Source organism: Rattus norvegicus, chromosome 15 (assembly GCF_036323735.1).
Source record: "Rattus norvegicus strain BN/NHsdMcwi chromosome 15, GRCr8, whole genome shotgun sequence".
Lineage (NCBI taxonomy): Eukaryota > Metazoa > Chordata > Mammalia > Rodentia > Muridae > Rattus > Rattus norvegicus.
In genome coordinates this window covers 3,107,464-3,130,578 of record NC_086033.1, presented here as the reverse complement: position 1 = coordinate 3,130,578, position 23,115 = coordinate 3,107,464, and the positions used below count along the sequence as shown (strand labels likewise).

General features: G+C 42.9%; 1 protein-coding gene across 2 annotated transcripts in view; it reads left to right on the top strand.

Moving 5' to 3' along the window:
- Adk (adenosine kinase) overlaps window positions 1–23,115 on the top strand; it is a 383,203-nt gene that overhangs the window by 165,167 nt on the left and 194,921 nt on the right. For both annotated transcript variants that reach the window (NM_012895.3, XM_006251631.3), the window contains exons 5-6: window positions 12,430–12,602; window positions 18,280–18,388. In NM_012895.3, the coding sequence (NP_037027.2) occupies window positions 12,430–12,602; window positions 18,280–18,388 (282 nt within the window). The remainder of the gene's footprint in view (window positions 1–12,429; window positions 12,603–18,279; window positions 18,389–23,115) is intronic.

Sequence of the window (23,115 nt, the reverse complement as noted above, 5' to 3'; positions counted from 1 at the left end):
TGTCATTTCGATATTTTCTTTTCTTAATTAGCCATTTCTTATTAGTATTATTGTCAGATGGTCCTGAGTGACGCTTATCACAAGGATATTTGTTCATTCAAATCCCCTCCATTGTTAGTGGCTAGAGAGACAAATCGCTAAGTTTTGAACATAGCTGTCCTTACACAGTCATGCTGCGAAGAAACGTGTCAAAAGAAATGGTAAACAGAAACTTTGGATGTGTCCCAACCCCAGCACAGGTCTCTCTGGAAGCTGTAACCCCCAAGGAAGGGAAGAAAAGAGAGGCATCTACGGTGCGAGTTCAGGTCTGCTACTTACTGTAAGTGTTTAAGAAAGAACTCTGTTACCATGGCAACAAATGCATGAATTTCGTGTGGAAAATTTTCAGCATATGTGACTAATAAAATTGTGGCATCCTGGTTCTTTCTAGTATAGGATTGTTCCTTATCAGCTGAAAATATTCCAAACAACCCTAATGAAATGAAATGAAATTTTTTTTCCTCATAATCTGTGTATTGTCACATTTGTGCCATTTGTGTGAGGAGGTCAGAGGATGCCTTGTAGGATGTCATTCCCCCATGATGGATTCCAGGTATCAGACGCATCCTCAGGCTTGGTACCAGGGTACTTTATACTCTGAGCCTTCTCATCATCCCTAAAATCATTGTAAATTTCTACACTGCTGTGCTCATGTTATTTTTTAATACTCAAGAGTTATATTCTAGAGTCCCCTCCTAAATGTAATTGGAACAAGTGACTCCCAATAGCTCACCTGCCATTGTAGCTGAAATGCCAAGCTCCAAGACCAGTGAGAGACCCTGGCTTAAAAGAGGAAGGTGACAACCATTAGAGCAAGGCACTCTGTCAAGCTCCAGCCTCCACGTGTGCACACATGCATAGACAGTTTACCCACATACACACGTTCTCATGCATGCTACAGAGACACAACTTTAAAAAATAAAAAATTACTAATCTGTACTAGATACTGATATTATCAATAATAGAAAAGGACTTGGCACGCTGTCATATTTACAGCCTTTTACAGTAGAAGAGAACAGCAGTTGACGGTGACGAGGGAAACGATGGCGGGTAGGCTTAAAACACCATAAAGCCCAGGCGATCTCGTGTAATGCCTTGAATTGAATCCTCTCTGAATGAAGTGATCGGCCATATGTGCCGCTCTCGCGGACCCTGTAAGAAGAGGAGAAATGTGCCCTAATGTTAACTGTGCATGAAATTGCAGTGTTAGGAGATATTGACCAGATGTTTCAATCTCTGACAAATAGCTTGTTATGTGACTGAGTGACAATATCTTTTGCTGCTTTGATCACATACACCTTGAAGGAAGGGGTAATTTAATAGAGACTGTCATAGTTCATCATCGTCAACAAACTCTGGCTTGACCTTTGCCTTGTGTTTCTGATGTGGCTGCTGATAGGTGTTGATGAGCAGATGTTTACTGCCTTGGGGTTTTTGCTGTTTATTAAGTGTGTGCTAGAAACAGTAAAGCAGAAGGATGTCTCGGTTCTCTTTTCTTTTTCTTTCTTTTTTCCTCTTTGGTTGCCAGTCATCTGCTTCCTTGGAGGTCGTAGGATATCTGGGAAGATGCCTCTTAGAGACATACTCACTTCAAAAGGCCACTTACTTCTCTAACCACTTCTTCATTTCCTGTCCTAGCCGACATAGTTTCCGTTTGCCAGCATCGATTTTTATGGTGGTTTATCTTACATAAAGGAGATCTTTCTGCATTTTGTGTAGCCGTGAGTGAGAGATCCCCAGAACAGCACTAGATCTCCTGGAGCATGTGTGGTGAAGGCCTGTGATGGCTGGAGAGTGAGTTGTCTGCACCAAGTCCACCAGCGACTCCCCCCAAGGCTGTTGTGCACCCAGGACTGACACCGCTCCTTCCAGGGTATGCGTGCATGAGAGCAGGCGACTAAGAGGCCATCAGTGTCAGATCCCTGTACCTGGGGTTCCAGGCAGCTGGCTGAGGCGTGTGCTGGAAACCTAAGTTGTGTGCTCTGCGTAGCAGTGTGGGCTCCTAACCACCTTATCTCCAGCCTCACACTGTGTGGTGGGCGAGGATTTTCTGGACACTTCCTAAAGTCGGTCATGCCTGCTCACTCTCTTCCCCTTCCTCAGGTGTTTACCTGTCAACGCTGGGTAAGACTCGGGACCCTAGGTTCAGTGTTCAGACTCAGTGAACTAAGAGAGCACGTGAAACACCATGATGACACACTGTACACACTGAGTATTCAAACTTAAGGTTTTATGGACCCGGCCGTTGACCCTCATGATGCAGACCAAGAAACGGTCTGCTGCAAAGGCAGAGCCCCTTCCAGATACTCAGAAATTTAACTCACAACTAGTGTTGTTGCAACTATTGGTAAAGCATAGCACTTTTAGGAAAGCCTTTAATATTTAATTTAGCTCAAATATCTTGTTATCTGAAGAAAATATTTTAAATTATAAATGAAAAATATGGCTTTTAATAATTGCATTTAGATTAGGAAAAGTGTGTAGTAGAATTAAAAGACCTTTGGATTTCGGTAGCATTTAATGTCACACGGCATCTCCTCTGATTTGAAGCTGCTTGTGTGTCCCTTCCAGAAAAGGTGCTGTCAAGCCAGGACACACAATGCTCATCATCCCCGTTCTCCTGAGGCTAAGGGAGGAGGCTTTCTACACGTTTGAGGCTAACCTGGGCTTATACAGTCAGTTCGGGGCTAGATTGTGCTACACATCGGGACACCCTGTAAAATGAACAGAAAAAATAAGCCAACTTTTCTCTCTAGTATAAGAGTTAACTGTGTAAGGGGATCGAGCAGTTTCCTCTAGCCTGTGGGAAATACTGCTCTGAACTCTGATTCTAAAGGAAACAATACATGCCTTAGGCAATCTCTATTTGATTCGTCTTAACAAAAGAGAACTTCATTATGTACAAGCAAGAAACTAATGTCAAAAATAGTGGTAGGAATCATTTTGTAAATCTTGGTAGGATGGATATAAGAAGCTGTGTTGCCCTGTTGGTAGGCATCTGGATGCCTCAAGGATTCTGGTGAAAGTGGGATTTAATAAAACTTGCAGCTGTGTTGTCCTCCCTACCAGCCCCGGGCTGTGGGCTACCAGCCCACAAGGACAAAGGGAACAGAGTAGGAGCAGGGCTTGGATGGCCAGGGAGTATGACAGGAATGACAGACTTCTGGGGTCAGCTCCAGAGAGGCAGCCCAACTTCATTTGGGATCCGTGGAGGGCTGTACCTCTGGGGAAGCGGGTAGGGAGTTCCAGAGTGAGCATGTGTGGTCTGTAGCTCAGGTACCAAACACTGCGTCATTTGCATGGAGAGGCTTTCCAGGAATTGTAGGTGCTCCATGAATAGGTTATTTGGAGAAGGGAAGCTAAACCTGTGATCTCCCCAAGGCTACCTGACATTCCCCAGGTAGGGGTGGGGTGGGGTCCGGCTTTCCAGACCTGGTCAGAGACAGGAAGCCCCTGCTGGTAAAGGGAGCCCTCCCTTTTGTGCCGAGCTCAGAGGGGCTGTCTGAACATGGTAGACTGCGACTTTAATTAGCAGGGTTTTTCCACACAGCCATACCAGATGGTCTACTTTTGTTGTTTTGTTTTGCTTTGTTTTGTTGGTTTTTTTCATCATTATATTTTGGGGATAAATCCTGGCTGCCTATTTCTGTTCGTCCTTTATTAATTCAGTGAAAGTTTCAGATGATATAAGCTGTTGTTGACAACCATGATTTGGGGGCCGGGGAGATGGCTCATTGGTTAAGGGTGCTCCTGCTCTTGCAGAGTTCAGTTCCCAGCACAGATGGAGCCATTCACAAACACCTCTAACTCCTGCCCCAGGTGATCGGACGCCTCACTGGACCTCAAGAGCACCCTGCACTAAACAGACACACAGTTATACACAGATTTAAAAATATAACATTTACACAGTATTTTTAAAGGAGATTAAATTTCTTTTGGGGAAAAAAATTATTTTCCTCGTGAATTTTTGCAGTCCTGTGACCTCGTTTGAGTTGTTTGAACAGAAGAAATCATCCTTCCCAATGTTTCTGTGTTCTGTCTACAGTCCCTCTGTCTGTGCTCCTCCTGTCAATAGCTGGTTCTTGCCATAATGCAGTCTCTAAACCCTCTTCTGAGAAACACACCAAGGTTAGATCAAGTGCCTGGGTAAGAAGTAACCGAGTGAGTAATGATGTTTCCGGTGCAAAGCTAGTGACATGAACTCAGTTTTCAGGACCCGTTTAAAGATGGGAACTGCCTAACGTCGTACTCTGACCTCCACATGCATGCGGGTACAACACATATGGTCACCATGCACATCCAACATAGAAATACTTAAAGTAAAAAAGAAATAACAGTGGAGTTAATGATACTGATGGTAAAATTACAACTGTAGTAATCCTAATAATTAAAACTTTTTCTGTCAACTTTTATTGCCAGATTCTATACTGAACCCTGAATCTATATAAGTAGTTATATCATCGATGACTTCTCTCTATATAACAATTCAAACACTTTGTGTTCTGTAGAAAACTGAAAAAGTAAGCCAATACTGGTCTTTAACCAGACATATAAATACTTTGTGTGTGTGTGCACAAGCAAGTGCATGCATGCATATTTGTGAAATGCATGTGATTGTTTGGGAGTGGCTTCTTGAGCGTGCACAGGCCATGATGTAATAGAAAAGTTAGAGAGTAACTTTCAGTGCGCTTCTAATGGGGTTTTGGAAAATAAAGCACACATCTTCAGACTTGAACTGTCACTTTAACCTGCTGAATTAACTTCATACAGTTAGCTATTTAAGCATCCCCAATACTGTTTATTTAGAAGAAATTAATATTTTTATTATAAGAACTCATCTTTATATTTTGTATTAAAAAGTATGAAAATCCTTTCTGGAATACTGGTCCACCATCTTCTACCTACCTCTTTCATACTCTCTTAACTCTTCCTTTTTCCTTTAAAAACTTGTATGCCCTGATTCTTACTTATTGTTCAAGCTAAGGGGAGCTTTTCCTTCCTGTTCTCTAAGGTCTACTTGTGACCTTTGCAACAAAACACATTAGCGGAGGGATAAAGCAATGTGAGTGTGATGTGGCAGAGTAGAAATGATGACCTGGGAAACGGTCATTAACAGATGTGACTGTTTTAACATGAGGGTTGATGAAAGGGGGTTGTTGGAAAGTGATAAAGACAAAGGAGTTTCTAAAAAAGGAGAAAAAAGTTTAAACAAAAATTAATAAATCAAAAAAATTGACAAGGCTTCTCTGTTCATCTCAGTCTCCCTCATCTTCAGAGACTGGGCGTTACTTTCTTCTCAGAAGGAATGCACCTCTCACTTGAGGAAAAGATAAAATTTCCTCATCTTAAAATACCCAGAGTGCCAAATGTCTCGCAGTGCCCTGCCATGACTCAGGCCACTGTGTGTGAGCTCAGAACTTCTCATTCCTTCTGGGTCTTGATCAGCTGCTTCCCCCCATCCGGGCAGCTGTGCTTTCACGTGTGATGTGGCCCCTTATTCTTTTGTACTTCTCATCTGGTGGGCAGTGCGGTGCGTCTGCTCTCATTTCTCTATATTCTTAAACTAACGAGCTTTCAGAACAGAGATCCTCAACTTCCCTGTCCATTCGCTTACCGTTTGTTGAATGGTAATACACTGGAAGTAGCAGGTAGCCAGTCAGATTTGGAAATGCAAATGGCAGGTCTTACAACTGAGCCAAGGAAGTGTGCCGGACAGGAAACTCATTAAGAAAAACTAATGTACGATAGTAAGGGCTCTGCTGTGGCATAACCAACATCAGCATCCAGAGTAGACCGTGGAAAAGGCTTACTTAAAAGAATGAGACGTAGGTTGGGCATTTAGCTCAGTGGTAGAGCAATTGCCTAGCAAATGCAAGGCCTTGGGTTCGGTCCCCAGCTCCGAAAAAAAGGAAAAAAAAAGAAAAAGAAAAAAAAAAGAATGAGATGTAAAGACTGGGAGTGCGGTTCAGTCCTGCACTGACTGAGATGTGTACCCTGTACTCCCCACACTTGGAAGGTGGAGAATCTACCTGTCCAACGTCATCCTCAGATGCACAGGGAGTTCCAGGTCAGCCTGGGAAACAAGAGATTGTGTGTGTGTGTGTGTGTGTGTGTCTGTGTGTGTGTGTGTCTGTGTGTGTCTGTGTGTCTGTGTGTGTCTGTGTGTGTGTGTGTCTGTGTATGTGTGTCTCTGTGTCTGTCTGTCTGTGTGTGTGTCTGTGTGTGTCTGTGTGTATCTGTCTGTGTGTGTGTGTCTGTGTGTGTGTGTGTGCACGCACGCGCTCGTGCACTCGTGTAGAAGGAAAGGCGGGAGCGGGAGAGGCGGGGTAGAGGGAATTGGAACAGGGAAGGGAGCACAATGGAGTCTGAAGCTGACCTTGATGCTGGTTAATGGCCTGCTCTTTCCTCTAAGAGAACATTTTAGGAAGCTCCCTAAACATATAGATTGAGGGAAAGCAAAGCTGAAGGCAGGAGGATAGCTGAAAAGTACCTGGTTGTGTTTCCTCTAGAGGATGAGAGTTGAGGGACTGTTAATGGGTTAACAGTCACATAACCATCTCATACACAGGAGAACGTTGTGGTATATATGAATATGTTTCTGTTCTCCATGCAAAAGGCCTGTGACTCTGCTGTCATACCTTAGCTGCTGACCACCTTAGCTGCTGTTGGCCTTAGCTGCTGACCACCTTAGCTGCTGACCACCTTAGCTGCTGACCGCCTTAGCTGCTGTCTGCCTTAGCTGCTGTCGGCCTTAGCTGTTGACCGCCTTAGCTGCTGTCAGCCTTAGCTGCTGGCCGCCTTAGCTGCTGTCGGCCTTAGCTGCTGACCGCCTTAGCTGCTGACCGCCTTAGCTGCTGTCCGCCTTAGCTGCTGGCCGCCTTAGCTGCTGTCGGCCTTAGCTGCTGTCGGCCTTAGCTGCTGTCCGCCTTAGCTGCTGACCGCCTTAGCTGCTGTCCGCCTTAGCTGCTGACCGCCTTAGCTGCTGACCGCCTTAGCTGCTGACCGCCTTAGCTGCTGGCCGCCTTAGCTGCTGGCCGCCTTAGCTGCTGGCCGCCTTAGCTGCTGACCGCCTAAGCTGCTGGCCGCCTTAGCTGCTGACCGCCTTAGCTGCTGACCGCCTTAGCTGTTGCTGACCTCCTTAGCTGTTGACCACCTTAGCTGCTGGCCACCTTAGCTGCTGGCCGCCTGACCACCTTAGCTGCTGGCCGCCTTAGCTGCTGTCCGCCTTAGCTGCTGGCCGCCTTAGCTGCTGTCGGCCTTAGCTGCTGTCGGCCTTAGCTGCTGGCCGCCTTAGCTGCTGACCACCTTAGCTGCTGTCGGCCTTAGCTGTTGACCGCCTTAGCTGCTGTCGGCCTTAGCTGCTGGCCACCTTAGCTGCTGGCCGCCTGACCGCCTTAGCTGCTGTCGGCCTTAGCTGCTGGCCACCTTAGCTGCTGGCCATCATCGGACGGATGCTCACAGTTGTTTCTCAGTTTTGACATCCCAGTCTTCTTTTCAATTGTGTTTTTCAGTCTTCCTGAAGTGCCTCCTGGTTTTTCTGTCATAAAATTTCCTGCATCTGGCTTATCTTTCAACTCTTTTTGTGTCTGTGTGTCATTCTTCATCATGTAATTATGAATTAAATTACAGCATATGGCATTATCTTAGGAGTGACTGGCTCTCAAGCATCATCGACAGTTATAGTCCCCTAAATATTGCAGTTGGGGAAGATAGAATTCATCTGAAAGGTGAAGTTAATATTAATAGAAATCTTTGAATGTGTTGTTAAAGACTTTTAATGTGGAACCTACTATGTCATTTATCCAGTGCCTACTTAAGGATGGTTATAAATTTACTCTGTCTGGCTCCTTGCGTTAATAAGGCATGGGCTTCTATAATCTCGTTTGCTGAGAGACCTCCGTGTGCTTCATGACACCTACCGGATGGCACCTGTACTTCACAGAGTGCTGTTCAGAGGTCTGGCTTGGGCCTCCATTTCGCTCTAGGTTTTTCCGTCCTAAACGGTTGCTCCATGTTGCACTTCTCACATTCTCTGCTTATCTTTTTATTAGTTTTTGGTAAATTTGTCCTTGCTTCCCAAGCTGTGCCCTTCTGGCCCACTGTGATCCTACTGAACGTTTTGTGAGACCGACATGTGGCCTACTGAACTGACAAGGCTCCTTCCTCTGGGTAGTTTCGTTTTTCAAGGGCAGCACGATGACATCTGTCTGATGCAGCAAGAACCTCTCCTTCAGAGCTTGCCCCTTTCGTATCAAACCGGCACGTTGCTTTCCATGCCTTCGCAGGGACTCTGCAGAAACAAGCGTCTCTGTCTCTGTGATGAAAAGGCGGAGGGACGAGGTGGAGGTCGTGCTGACGAGCAGTCGAGGCCTCAGCTGTGGGGGTGGTAGTGCCCACGAGAGAGATGAACACCACAGTAAGATTGATAAAATACCCTTTTCTATCACATATGCCATATGCCTCTCTTTGAGGTTCATCACCAGTTCCAAAGACTCAGACATAGCTTTTTTTTTTTTTTTTGGTTCTTTTTTTCAGAGCTGGGGACCGAACCCAGGGCCTTGCGCTTCCTAGGCAAGCGCTGTACCACTGAGCTAAATCCCCAACCCCCAGACATAACTTTTAAAGACAATTTATGATATCACCTATCTTTGGAAACTTTCTGTTATCCCTACATTGAAATTAATATCTCTCCTCACTGTTTTGTAGTATTATTGTTTAAGTTCGATTAAACTAATTCAGGTATCTATACCAATAATGACTACATTTTCTGTTGCAGCTAGGCCTTTCTGATTCTTAGAGTATCCACAAGATCATATAGTTAATAATTGAAGAATTCAGGCTTCAACCGCATTGATAGCTCTCAGAGCGATGTGTTTCTCCTCTTGTGTGCTTCTAGCTCCTTTTCCGTATTTCACTGACATGGACTCAGCTGCTTCATTCCCTTGGGTGTCCTATTGTGTGTTGGTTAGGGTTGCATTGATCAATGTGTCATTATTGTGACACGTCCCTTGGGAGTCATAAACAAACATTTATTCACGCCAGGTAAGACAGCGCAAATGACACATCAGAACAGTGGTTCCATCAGAGTTCAGCCTGACAAACCAAGACTTCATAGGGCTTACTTATAGGAGCATATGTGAGGGCTACTTCTGGAAGTGTCACCGAGATATCCCACTCGGGTAGATGACAGACTCCCAAAAGCTACATATTTGGAGAAATTAATCTTCCACATTCTCTACCCTCTACAACACTGGTTCTCAACCCTTTTGTCACTACACCATAACTGTAATTTTGGTATGATACGAACCATAATATAAACATCTGATACACAGGATATCTTTTGTGGCCCCAGTAAAGGGTCACTTGACCTCCGAAGGGGTCACAACCCACATGTTGAGAAATCCTGCTCTGGAAACTGCTGCCAAAGCTTGCTGTGCAGTCAAAGAAGACCTCAAGCTCCCAACGTTCCTCTACTTGAGGTGCTGGGATTACAAACTCCCACCCATGCTTGCTTTGGCGTGTTCTTATTCAAGAGCATGTATGTAGATTCCTTAATTATTAGTCCTCACATCACTGAAGTATGCGTGTGCTGTATGTGGCCAGAAGTTTAATGGTTATGATCAGTTTAACTTACTCTTCTCTGAAACAGTTTTTCACAGTTGACTCTCCTGTATTTCTTTCAGTGCTTGTTTCAGTGCTAATTTCAATGGGAGAAGCACTCAGAAACTTGCCTCCTGGTAATGCACAGGATGTCATGGTCCCCAAGGGTCCCCTCTCAGCGGCCCTGTCTATTATCTGGTATCTGAGACTCTTGTGTGTACCTCTATGGTTTGCTTTCCAGCTCTCCACAGAACATGGGTACTTTCTCCACGTCTTCACCAACACTCCTCTGTTCTTGCTGTCATGATCAGTGCTAAATGACAACTAATCATGCTTTTGATTTTGTTTTGTTTTCCAGACGGTTAGTTCTGTTGAGCATCTTCATGTGCTCATTGGCCATTTGGAGAATTAGAAACGCCTGTACAACGCCCTTGGCCATGTTTCATTCAGGCTCTTTGCTTCATTGCCGTGTGGCAGGAGTTTGTTAGTACTCCGGGTATTAACCTCTCACCAGATACATAACTGCCCTTCCACCTTATCGATCATTCCTTTGCTGTTCAGCAGGCCTCATTTGCTGTTGTCATCCTTATTTACTTTTGCTGTATTTGAGTTCTTTTTTTTTCTCTTTGAATTCTTGAGTTTTCTCTTTTATAATGCTTCTGTCTTTACAAGATGTCCCAGAGGCACATCTGCACAGTGATCCTTTTGCTGTTGGGGGCCTGTTGCTGAGCTGAAGGCTGAACCCTTTGTCCATATAAACACCTAGGCTACACCTCTAAGCCACACCCTTACTTTTGAATTCATGAACTCATCCTATTTCCCCAGACAGACTCCAACTTTCCACTCTCTTGCCTCTCCCTCCCAAGTGTTAGAGGTACTCAGATGGACTGGTCTCATGCCCCTTTGCTCGGTTCATATGTGAATATAGGTTTCTATTAAACGGGTTCATCTGGTTTATTTGGCAAGTCCTGATTTTGTTGTTTGTAACATTCTTTCATTGTAAGTAATATAAATAAGTGATTGCATCTGTAGTGTTGATGTGCATCTTAAGGATAAATCTCTAGAAATAGTATTTGTCATCAGGCGGTCACTTCTGCACTTGTCTGTTACTGTTCTGCTTGTCTCTATTCCTTTATCTCTAAATGAATTCCTATACATTATACAAGCACCTTTGTGTGTACATAGATATAGATAGATATGATAGATGTAAATGATATACAAATATTTAGTATTTCTATACTTATTTATATATATAAAATAAATGTACTCAGTATTTCAAAATATGTGTTGCTATTTTTATTTATTTTTATTCATTGTTTATTGCTATTTTACATATGAGTATTTTGCCTTCATGTGTTTGTATGTACTACAAGCATGTAATACCCATGAAGGTCAGAAGGCATTGGAAATATTGGATCTAAAATTATAGACAGTTGTGAGCTATAATATGTGTGTTGAGAATTGAACCTGGGTCCACAGCAGTCTCCCCGGCCTGCTGTGTTGATACATTTTTTAGTTTATATACAGAGAATTTTTAGCAACTTCATTTGAAACAAACAGACTTTAGAATCACTAATAAAGTGTGAGAAGCCTCAGGGAAACGAGCTACTTTAAAAGAGTTTAAATCAACGAAAGAAATCTATTATGCATCATTTAGAAGAAAAATGCCAAAGTTTATAAGAACCACTCTAGTGACATGACATTTGTAGTTAGAATTTTAGCACATCTATCTTTATAAATTTTAATATACATACATGCATATGTTTTTGCAGCATATATCCCCCAATTCCTTCCATACCCTCCACCACCACTTTTTCTCATACTTCATGTGCCTTCTTTCTCTTCTGTCCATGTGTCCACACACACAGACATGGGTGTAGGACCATCTGTCCACTAGAGCATGGGTCGCCTCATAGATCCTAAGCACTTTGCAAGTTTGAACATTTAACTCCTGCTTCTCCTGCCCCCATCTCCCGGGCGTTAGAATTTCAGGCATGTGTCACCGTGCTCAGGCGCCATCTTCAATGGTGATTAAGCACGGATATGTTTTTAGCATAAGTCATAAATTATATCAAGAAGTATAAAAATATTGATTACCACAGCTTTACGATGCTGCTTATTGAGTCTTGGACACTATGCACAGCTTTGCATATACACTGACTTACGTTATTTCAGTGAATCTTCCCCTACCCTCTGATGCGTGTTTTTATCATTTCTCCATTTTGCAGGTTAGAAAAGTACGATGTAGAAAGGTTAAGTGACACCAAGACGGTGGCCCATATCTGTAACCCTAGAGGCTGAGACAGGAGCACAGCTGTGAGGTTTAGTTTAGCCTGTGTCCTAAAGTACATTGACACTTAACCTTGATATCCCTATAAACAGCCAGCATTTTTTTTTTCTATTCTCTTTTTTTTTTTTTTTTTTTTCCGGAGCTGGGGATCGAACCCAGGGCCTTGCGCTTGCTAGGCAAGTGCTCTACCATTGAGCTAAATCCCCAACCCCAACAGCCAGCATTTGATTTAAAGTCCAAGTAACTTCAGCTTCTGGGGTCTCAAGACCTGTTCTCTGTCCACCCACTGAAGTGGTCACTCTGTCTCTTGCCCTCGTGTAGTAGTAAGACGTGTGTGGCTGTATTGTCAAGGTTGTCACTCCAAGCAGTAGTGCGCATATTGAGTTCTATTCCTCCTCATCACAAAGCGTGCCTTTCATGCCAGCCTCCATGGCGGAGCCCTGAATTATCCATTCTGTTTCCAACCGATCGGTCAAGTCGTCTGTGTTCTTGTTTTTCAGTGGATGATTCAGGAGCCACACAGAGCAGCAACGTTCTTCGGATGCATTGGGATAGATAAGTTCGGGGAGATCCTGAAGAGCAAAGCCGCAGATGCACACGTGGACGCCCATTACTATGAGCAGAACGAGCAGCCCACAGGAACGTGCGCTGCATGCATCACCGGTGGCAACCGGTAAGTCCCTCCCAACCTGGAGCGCCCTCCCTGCGGCTGCGCAGTCTCCGATGGAACCCGAATTACAAACACTTTGAACTTCACTTCACTTTAAGAACCATTTCTAGTGTTCAGTAAACCCTTTCTCCTCGAGTCCTTTTTTTACCTTGTGTTTAATTAACTCTTGTACTATTTAAGAATTCCATGCATGTATGTAATGTGTTTTATACAGGCCCCTCCCCTCCCTGGCTGCCATGCACACAATCTCTCCCTCACAACTGTGTGTGCCCACCTAGTTCTTGTTACCGGAACTATAATGGGTTGTGAAGAATTCTGTGTGTGTGTGTGTGTGTGTGCGCGCGCGCGCGCGCGCGCGCGCGCGCGTGCGTGTGCATGTGAGTGCTGGGAAGAACGACAAGTGCTGTTAACTGTTAAGCCGTCTCAAGACCAACAACCCAGTGCCACCTGTGAGTGCACCGAATGGGAGTATCGACCGTGAGACTGATACAGGGACCACACCCCTGAGGCAGACTAACTCTTCCTCCCACAGCAGCCATCAGTTGATAGTGCCTCCTCAGCTAAGGCTGGGACTCTATGAGGCCCTCCCCAGCCCATGCTGTAACTGTGGCAGAGCTGATCTCATGCAGGTCACATGCATGGAGTTATAGCCGCTCTAAGCGCACATGTGGAACAACTCTGTCATATCTAGCCAGTACTGATTTTCCATAGACATCTGCTGCCTCTGGCTCTTAATGTCTTCCCACTTCCTCTTTCTTGACGATTCCTGAGCCCTTGGCAAGGTGAGATAAATCTATTTAAAGTCACATACGTGCACATATATTTTGAGAACTTTTACCCTGGTAGGCTTACGTATGGCTTTTTCAAAGGTCTTTAGTATTAGTTGTCCATCCCCGCGCTCCCTCCTCTCCTACGCCCTCCCACCCATCCTGTTTAACCTTTTCTCTTCCATTCATCTCACCCAGAATGATTATCATTTCTTTTTTCTTTACAGATGAAAAACATAACACATTTTCACCTTCCACTCACCAGTTGATGGATGCTAAGCCATTTCTACCTGCTGGGTCTTGTATATAGATCAGTGGTGAACATGGATGAGCAAATATATCTGTCGTAGGATTTGGAGTCCTTTAGGCGGGCGGGCGTGCGTGCGTGCGGTGTAGTGCATCATGTGGTAGCTCTGCTTCCAGCTCTTTGAGGAGCCTCCATGCTGATTTCCACAGTAGCTGCACCAACAGTGCAGTCTTCCCTTTCCCCCACAGCCACACCTGCCCCTGTTGTCTGGTTTCGTTGTTGTTATTTTATCTGTTTTGGGTTTGTTTTGTTGTCATCTTAGCATTGTCACTGGGGTGGGATGTGATTGTTCTATCTACTTTTAGTTTCAGTTTATTTGGGCAGCACCTTACACTGCAGGCCAGGCTGTCCCGACTCCTAGCAGTCTTTCTACCAACACCTTCAACAGCCTGGGACTACAGGAGTTGGCCTTCCCGACAACTTCCTCTTTTGATGTTTCTGTTTGTTAGCAAGATTTTGTTTATTATTTATGTATCGTGATGATCTGTCGCGAATGTGTGGAGGCCAGTGGGCAGCTCTGGGAAGCTGTCTCTCCTACTGCCTTTATTATGGCTTCCTAGGATTAGAGTCATGCGATCAGATTTCAGCCATCAGGCCTGCTCCTGCTGGGCTACCTCACGGCCTTTTGTGGTTCTACGTTGGTTTTTAGTTAGACCTGCTTTTGAATTCAGGCGGTATATCGCAGCAAAAAGCTTGAGATTATCTAATCTAGTCTCTACCTTGAATAATTAGGCTTAGGAAAAGAAAATGTTGCGTTCGGGATTTTACATCATGTAATTTGCTGAACTCGCATCAGAAGAGAAAGAATGATCTTGTCAGCATAACCTGATAACAGACTATGAGAATCTGCTTATAGAAGCACGTGTACCACAAGGCTTCCACCGCTGTTACACAACACCAGTCTCTTAAGGCAGCACTCAGTCAGCAGCCAAGTCAAGTGTCTCAGCTCAAGCCCGTACAATTGCAGCATTTAAGAGGCAGAGTCAGGAGAATCACAAGCTTGAGATCCAGGATGAGCTCTACAGTCAAAACCTGCATGTGAAGATGAGAGTGGAAGTGGAGAGAAACACGCGCACACACACATAGACACACACACACACACATGTACCCACACACACAGACAAACACATATGTACCCACACACACAAACACGTGTACACACACACACACACGTACCCACACACAGAGACAAACACGTGTACACACACACAAACACGTGTACACACACATATGTATCCACACACACAAACACGTGTCCACACACAGACACCTTTTTTATTACATTTCAGAAGTCCCTTTATTATTCAGATAGCAAAGTGGCATCACACTATAATAATAGTACCCCTCCTGGGGTTACTGTACAATAGAGGGTCATCGGTGCTATTATTCTTGAAATCAAGAGAAAACAAAAGACACTCAGAAAAAGAGACAGGGTCAAACAACCAGATCAGGTCACAGAACTGCAGAGTGACTAAGTATGACATTTTTGCAGTCAAACGTGCTATATTAAAATGAGTCAGAGAAGCCCCGGTGCTACGTGCCTGGTAGGAGACTTTTCCCAAATGTTCCCGGGCAGAAGTGGAGAGAACTGAGGTGACCAGGTCTTCATCTTACGGTGAACTTCTCGCAGAGCCTTTCCATTGCCTGAGTCTTGGTATGGAGCAGAAAAATCCAAGCATACCCCAAACCCTGGAGTATGGACCCTACTGGGAAAGTTACCCTGCATGGACCACAAAGCAGAAAAATCTATAGAGCGGGCGGGCGGCTGGTGTTGTTAGTCCCAGACCTCCTGTTCTCCAAATCTTAAGTCAATAGAAAGTTCTTCATATCAATCTCTATCCGGGCCTTCCATGTGTTGGTTTTACTCACTGCTTTGTAGCTCTCCATATTCCTGCAGTGTCTGCGTACATTTCTAACATTATTAGCACTATATTCACCTTCCTTCTCCTCTGTATGGGAAAAAGAAAACCACCGTTTTTGTTACCGTTTTATTAGAATCCTCAGAACTGACCCACTTTAGATTTTAATCCACTCCAACATTTGCATTCTTCGTACTTGCTTTCGTTTGTTTGAGTTTTGAGACAGGGTCTGCAGATACAGTCCTGGCTGGCCTGGAATTTGCTACTCAGATCAAAACAGCGTCAAACTTGTGTCTGTCCTTATACTTCTGCCTCCCACAGCGACATGATTACAGGTGTACCATGCCTGGCTGGGTCCTCTATACTTATAAATATGTGATTTGTCATTCATTCTTTGTACTATTTTTCTATCCTGATCCATCCCTCTGTAGGTAAGACTGTTCAGTTTAACATAAGGTACAGTCAGTTGGTAAGAAGGGAACTTCCATTGAAAAACCACCTCCTTCAGATTACCCTAGAGGCCTGTCCATAGGGCGTTTTCTTGATTAATGATTAATGTGAGAGGACTCAGCCCACAGTGGGCAGTTCCATGCTGGGCAAGTGGTCCTGAGTTGTATGGAAAGCTAGCCTTCAGAAGCAATCTAGCAAGCAGCGTTCCTCCATGGTCTCTGCTTCAGTTCCTGCCTCCACATTCCTGCTTGTGTCCCTGCCCTGACTTCCCTCAGCCATGGATGGTCACCTGGAAATGAAGTCACAAGGTTTCCTTGGTTATGGTGTATATCACAGCAGATAGAAAATTAGGACAGTTCTCTTTCTCACCTTCTGTATTTTGGCCTCTAGCTTGCCTCCAGCAGAAACACAGTAGGACCTGACATGATTCTGGGTGCTGAGGACCAGTGTGGACAAGAGCTGTAAAGTAGCATAGAACTTTCGAGAATAATTAGGGGACCAGTCATTTTCAGATCTTTCCTTTAATATGGGGTGGTGGTGGTGGTGGTGGTGGTGGTGGTGGTAGTGATGGTGGTGTGTGTGTGTGTGTGAGAGAGGGGGCGGAGGGGGAAGGAGAGGGGGATGGGAGAGAGAGGGAGAGGGAGAGAGTTTTCACTTCTCTTTGACTACTCAGTGTTCAAACCCAGGTCTCTATATATTCAGCTCTCCACTACTCAAACACTATCTGTTTAGAGCTTTGTGCCTCATAGCAGCTTTCCTAAGAGAAATTTTATTCCTCAAGTATGATTTTTCCCATTAATAATAAATTGGTCAAGTTTTCCTTCTGACATCACAAAGGCTAGAATGAAATTGGTAAATTGTCATTATACACTAAATTGCTATTTAAACAATTATTAGGTTTTACAAATGTCAAAAGCTCGATTTGCTCACCGGTATCATGGCCATGGCGTGTTTTTCAGATGGGATTGGGGCTGGAGATTTAGGACAGATGGCAGAGCGTCAGCTTGGTATACACAATGCCCAGTCCCACATCAACGAGCTGTGGTAACTTATTTCCATAACCCTAGCCCCTACCCAGGAGCTTGAAGCAGAAGGATGAGACGTTCTAGTCTGGATTTTAAGAAAAAAGACAGAAGAAGTTGGGCGCGGAGGGGCAGTCTACAACTTAAATGCTGGACTTTGGCAGAATCGGTAGATTTTTCTTTTTCCAGCTTCTGATAATTAAAACTTAGAACTAAAATGTAGTTTTACAATTCAGATAAAGGTTAGCAATACCGTGTTTCAATGAAAAATTATCTCCATCACTCTTAGGTTGTTTATAAATTAGGGGTCGATTCTATCCCTGATAGCAAACAAAAGAAATAGTAGCAATTTTTTTATGTATATTTATATTTGGGTTCAAATGATTCGTATCTGAGTGTATTGTTGCGGTTTCTCCTAGTTTCTTATTTTTATTTCAATATAAACAGAACCCATATTCAGGAATAAGTTAAGATAAATGGAAAATTGTTTTGGAAGAGAAACTTTTCACTGAGGTGGACAAATGAAATATCCCAAGCCTCAAATGGTGAGGTCATTCTTCTGCAGAGCGTACTTCTGACTGCTTCAGCTTTCAGTAATAGAGAAAAATGCTAAATAATCTTATAAATCAGATCGGAATGAGGGATTCATATTTCTATGAAATGTAAATAATTTTACCTCACTAAATTGAATATTTGGGTTAAAATTAAGCAATTTCAGTGGCACTTAATAACCAGGTTTTAGATCTAGTATGCTGGTTAATTTTCCAGCTGTAAAATCGCCCTGCCCGGGGGTTTTCTTCCAGTTGATTCTAGGTTTTAAAATGTAATAGTTTCAAATTTATTCTTCACAGTAATATGGTCGGGTTTATATGTGTATTTTATGAAATCAATCCCATATTGGGCCCCTAAAAGCATTTAATTAGTCAATTATAGTTCGTTGGTCTTATTTTTATAAAGATTTTTCTACCATAAAATGAAATTTTGGTTTATGTAGATTTTCTATTTCAGAATGACCTAGTCTCTTATTTATTAACTGCATTTTGAACTGTGTAACTATATTAAAAGTAAACCTTATTTTGGAGCTAAGGGATTCATAAACCAGACTTATAACTTGAGGTAATGCTGGTTTCCATGTCTCTTGTCTTTAGGGCATCTATCTTCTTCACCATCAGCAATATCAGCTTTTGAAGAATTTGTTCCTTTCTGTATAAAATACCTCACAAGGGTTTTCATGTTTTATAAGTAACATGCATTTCCTTTTTCTTGGGGTTTTAGGTCTCTTGTTGCTAACCTTGCTGCCGCCAATTGTTATAAGAAAGAAAAGCACCTTGATCTGGAGAACAACTGGATGTTGGTAGAGAAAGCCAGAGTTTACTACATAGCTGTAAGTGAGCTCATATTTGGAGTCCGTTTGAGCAATATAGACTGTTACTGATGTATCTTAATTCTTAAAGCCCTATATGTACTCCTAAGGTACCTTTCTCAAGCGTATGCTCGATTAATTAGTGTAATTATGCAATAGACATAGAATCTTTATGGGTCTGAATGTGTGTTACCACCTTCAAGTCTACTGCTTTAGAAACATAAAACTGCTCAGTCACACAGAATGTTGTGCTGGTAAATCCCTTTCATAGGGTCTTTGGAAGTAGTTCTACAAACATATTTTTGGCAATTTATTATAAATGATATGAGCATTGTGGAAAACAGTGGAAGTGTGCCCTGCTAACAGTTTGAGCTTATTTGCCTAAAAAGAATCATAATTGCTATTTATTCCATAGTAATTAGCATGACACCTTTTAGTTTAATATTTCAGCAACATTGATTGTGACAAATCTCTTAAATCTGAAACAGGGCAGCATGTAATTTGAGTTAAGTTCTCTGACATAAAAATAATTGGTTAAGAATTAATTTCCTAATGTTGAAAGTACACTAAAATTTCTCTTGAATTAATCGACCTACATTACCTAGTTGTAATATGAGTTAAACATGGCTGCTCACACAGGAGTGTAACCTGTTTCTTGATGGTAGGATCTCGTGTCATATACAGTTTGGAAGAACAGCTGCTAACATTCTGGGCTGTCTGAAACAGCCGGCACAGCGTGTTTGAAGTCGGTTTTCTTGTAAATATGCGTTTATTGAGGATATAATTATTTACTCAGTCCAGTGTCAGTGTCCCCTACAGGATGTTTATGTGCACTGCTCTAGACTTACAATATGCAGTGTAAATGCTTACATGGGGCTATAGCATAGAAAGTCACACTACATCTTTTGCCAGTACATGGAAACCATTGCTAGAATTCAAGGCTTTCTGCCATTAGTATTTCATTTTAGTCCATTTCCTTAAATGGTTTCATTTCGCTTTAGGGCCTATTTTGTATGTTTTTGTAGTTTGGTTATTTGTTTGAGACAGGATTCACCACATAGCCCAAGCTGGCTGCAAATTACAGTTCAGGTAGAAACGCACCTACTTGGAAGCATGATGATTTGATGAGTGTGTGACTGTAGTGGAAGGGGGTACACTGGACTGGATCTGGTTCAGTTTTAGTGAATGGTGGGACTGTTGTAGTAATATTGAAGACCCAGCTTGTAATAACTCATTACTGCTTTCTTCTATTTTGTTTTAATCAATCTGAATGTACGTCTTAGTGTTACCCTATGTTTGCAAGTCCTTCGCACTGCCGGATGGACCGTTCTGCTCATCTATTGATGTATTTCAGAAGAGGGGATATTTATCCATCCATCCATCCATCCATCCATCCATCCATCCATCCATCCATCCATCTATCTATCTTCCCTCCTTCCTTCCCTCCCTCCCCTCTTACTCACTTGCTTTTCATGAAGTCTGACTTGGTGACCGAGGTGAGCTGAAGTTCAGTATAGAACCTGGATTTGCCCAGTGTGAACTCTTGCTTCAGTCTCCTAAGGATTGGCGTTACAGCTGTGAGCCGCGATGCCCAGCTCGCTATTTGGTTATGTGTGTGTACACCATGCCCAGTTTGAAAACACTTTATATACCCATGATGCTGCACTTTTTAGTGGCCATTCAGTAGATGGTTAAAATGTGGAATTGATTATCCGTTTAAACATGTGCTGCACGTGCATGGCCTTCTGTGGAAACCAGGAACCCCCTGGTGCAGTACTGAGACTACCAAACATTCTTATCTCCTGAGCCAGCTCTCCCTCATCTCCCTGGCTTTGTCTCACTTGCTGTGTCATGGTATTCCTTTTCTTCTCCTTCAGTCTTGACTCGCTTACATTTAAAGCGCACATCTTGTGGAAAGCAGATAGTCAGATCTTATTTTTTTCCAACCTGACATTGTCTACCTTTGAATTGGAACCTGTATACCATTTCTCTTGAAGGTGAATATTGGTGTAATTGAGTTTCTGTTTGTCTTTGTATTTATCCTTGTTATTCTTTATCTTCTTCTTTCCTATCCTTTTATGAGAATTTAGTATTTTTACTCCCACCGTGCTCCTTCTCTTCTGTCTCATCTTACTCTGTTTCTTTCTCTCTGTTGATTTAGAGTTTGCTAGCACACATCATTCACTCACCAGACTTTGTTTTCAGATGATATATGACTCTTACAGTGGAGAAACTTGAAATACCATATCTCCATTTTGTCTCTTCTAGTCTGTTTTTTTCCTTCATTTTTTTATTGGATATTTTCTTTACATTTCAAATGTTATCCCCTTTTTCAGTTTCCCCTCTGGAAACCCCCTATCCCATTCCCCCCTACCCCTTGCCTCCATGAGGGTGCTCCCTCACCCACCCACCCACCCACTCCCTGCCTCTCCGCCCTGACATTCCCCTACACTGAGACATCAAGCCATCACAGGCCCAAGGGCCTCTCCTCCCATTGCTGCCCAATACAGCCATCCTCTGCTACATATATGACTGGAGCCACTCAGAAGATGGAAAAAAACTCAGATGTCCTTCAACAGAGGAATAGATACAGAAAATGTGGTACATCTACACAATGGAGTATTACTCAGCTATTATAAACAATGACTTCATGAAATTCTTAGGCAAATGGATGGAACTAGAAAATATCATCCTGAGTGAGGTAACCCAATCACATAAGAACACACATGGTATGCACTCACTGATAAGTGGATATTAGCCCAAAAGCTAGGAATAGCCAGGATACAATTCACAAACCGCATGAAGCTCAAGAAGAAGAAAGACCAAAGTGTGGATGCTTTAGTGCTTCTTAGAAAAGGGTAAAGAAAGTGCAGGAGGAAATATGGAGACATAGTGTGGAGCAGAGACTGAAGGAAAGGCCATCCAGAGACTGCCCCACCTGGGGATCCATCCCATATGCAGTCACTAAACCCAGTCACTATTGGAGATGCCAAGAGATGCTGACAGGAGCCTGATATAGCTGTCTCCTGAGAGGCTTTGCCAGAGCCTGACAAATACAGAGGCAAATGCTCTCAGCCAACTGTTGGACTGAGAACGGGGTCCGCAATGGAGGAGTTAGAGAAAGGACTGAAGAAGCTGAAGGGATTTGCAACCCCATAGGAAGAAGAACAATATCAACCAACCAGAGCTCCCAGGACTAAACTACCACCCAAACAGTACACATGGAGCCACTCATCTAGTCCTTATGGAGCCACTGTTGTATACTAATTTTGTGGTAATTTTAATTGTTTGGTTTGTAAATAGGATTTTTAGTATGTAATCTACAAAACATACAATACACATTTTACTCTTATATTTACAAACACTGTTTTGTATAATTATATAATGTAATTATGTTATTTTTAAAAATAATCAAATCATGAGAAATTGTACATTTTCCATATAATTGCCATTCCAGTGTCCTTTGTTTCTTTCACGTGGTATCAGGTTTCCATTCACCATCATTCCCTTCACCCGAGAGCACACTCCCCAACGGTTCTTGTATTCAGATGTATTAGTCATAAATGCTTTTAGCTGTCAGGTTTGAAAACATCTTTGTTTATAGTTAGATGTGAGTGATATTTTTTGCTATGCTTGTTTTGCCCTGCCAATTTCATTTCCTTTCCTTCTATGAGCACCATTGCCCACTCTCTTCTTCCTTGAATTATTCTCAGTCTCTCTCTCCCTCTCTCTCTCTCTCTCTCTCTCTCTCTCTCTCTCTCTCTCTCTCTCTCTCTCTCTCTCTCTCTTTTTCCCCCCAGAGCTGAGGACTGAACCCAGAGCCTTGCACTTGCTAGGCAACCGCTCTACCACTGAGCTAAATCCCCAAACCCCTTTGGATTATTCTCGATGAGACAGCTGTCATGCTTGCTCTGGTTGCTCTATATGAAATATCTCTCACATCCCTCTACCCCTTTCCCTTGATATTTCCCCATTTATTACTGGTCTGACTGGTTTTATATCTTAGTAGATCTTTCATGTGTCTTGGCTTGAAGTTTGCTAAAGTCCTTGAGCTGCAATATTAGAATTTGTATCATCTGGGTATTTTTCAGCCATTGGTCCTTCAGAGTTTCTTTTCTGCCTTCACATCTTTAGGCAGTGTTTTATACAATTCACTCCTGTTCATTGTTTCTTTGAATTCTTTCTCTTTGTCTTTTACTTCAGCTTCTTTATTGTGAGGTACCTCCCTGTTCACAGCATTTTCTTTTGGAGTATCTAAACGCTCATTAATTTGTCTAATGTATCTTAAATCTCAGCATTGTTTTCATATCTAAAAACTGATTGAAGACATAATTATTGCTTGTCTCAGCCTAACTTTTAGAATATATAAAGCAGTAGGACTTGAACCCTTTGAGGTTGATTATCAGATATTTACTACACAATTCAAAACAGTAGCAAAATTACAGTTACAAAATATCAACAAAGACGATTTTATAGCGGGCACCATCACAGCATGAGGAGCTGTTTTAAAGGGGCACAGCAATAGGAAGTTTGAGAACCACTGATATAAAGTACAGTTAAAATAACTTTTATGACATTCTCTATTAACTTCAGGGCAGTTTGGGTGCTCTATACTTCTTTAGAAGTAGTTGTACGTGTGTGTCACATTTTTGTACTAACAGTTACCTAGCTGTCGTGTTATTGTAAATTTCAAGGTTGCTTCGGGGATACAGTTATTTGTAACAGGTATTGTGGTTTGAAATCTTGTT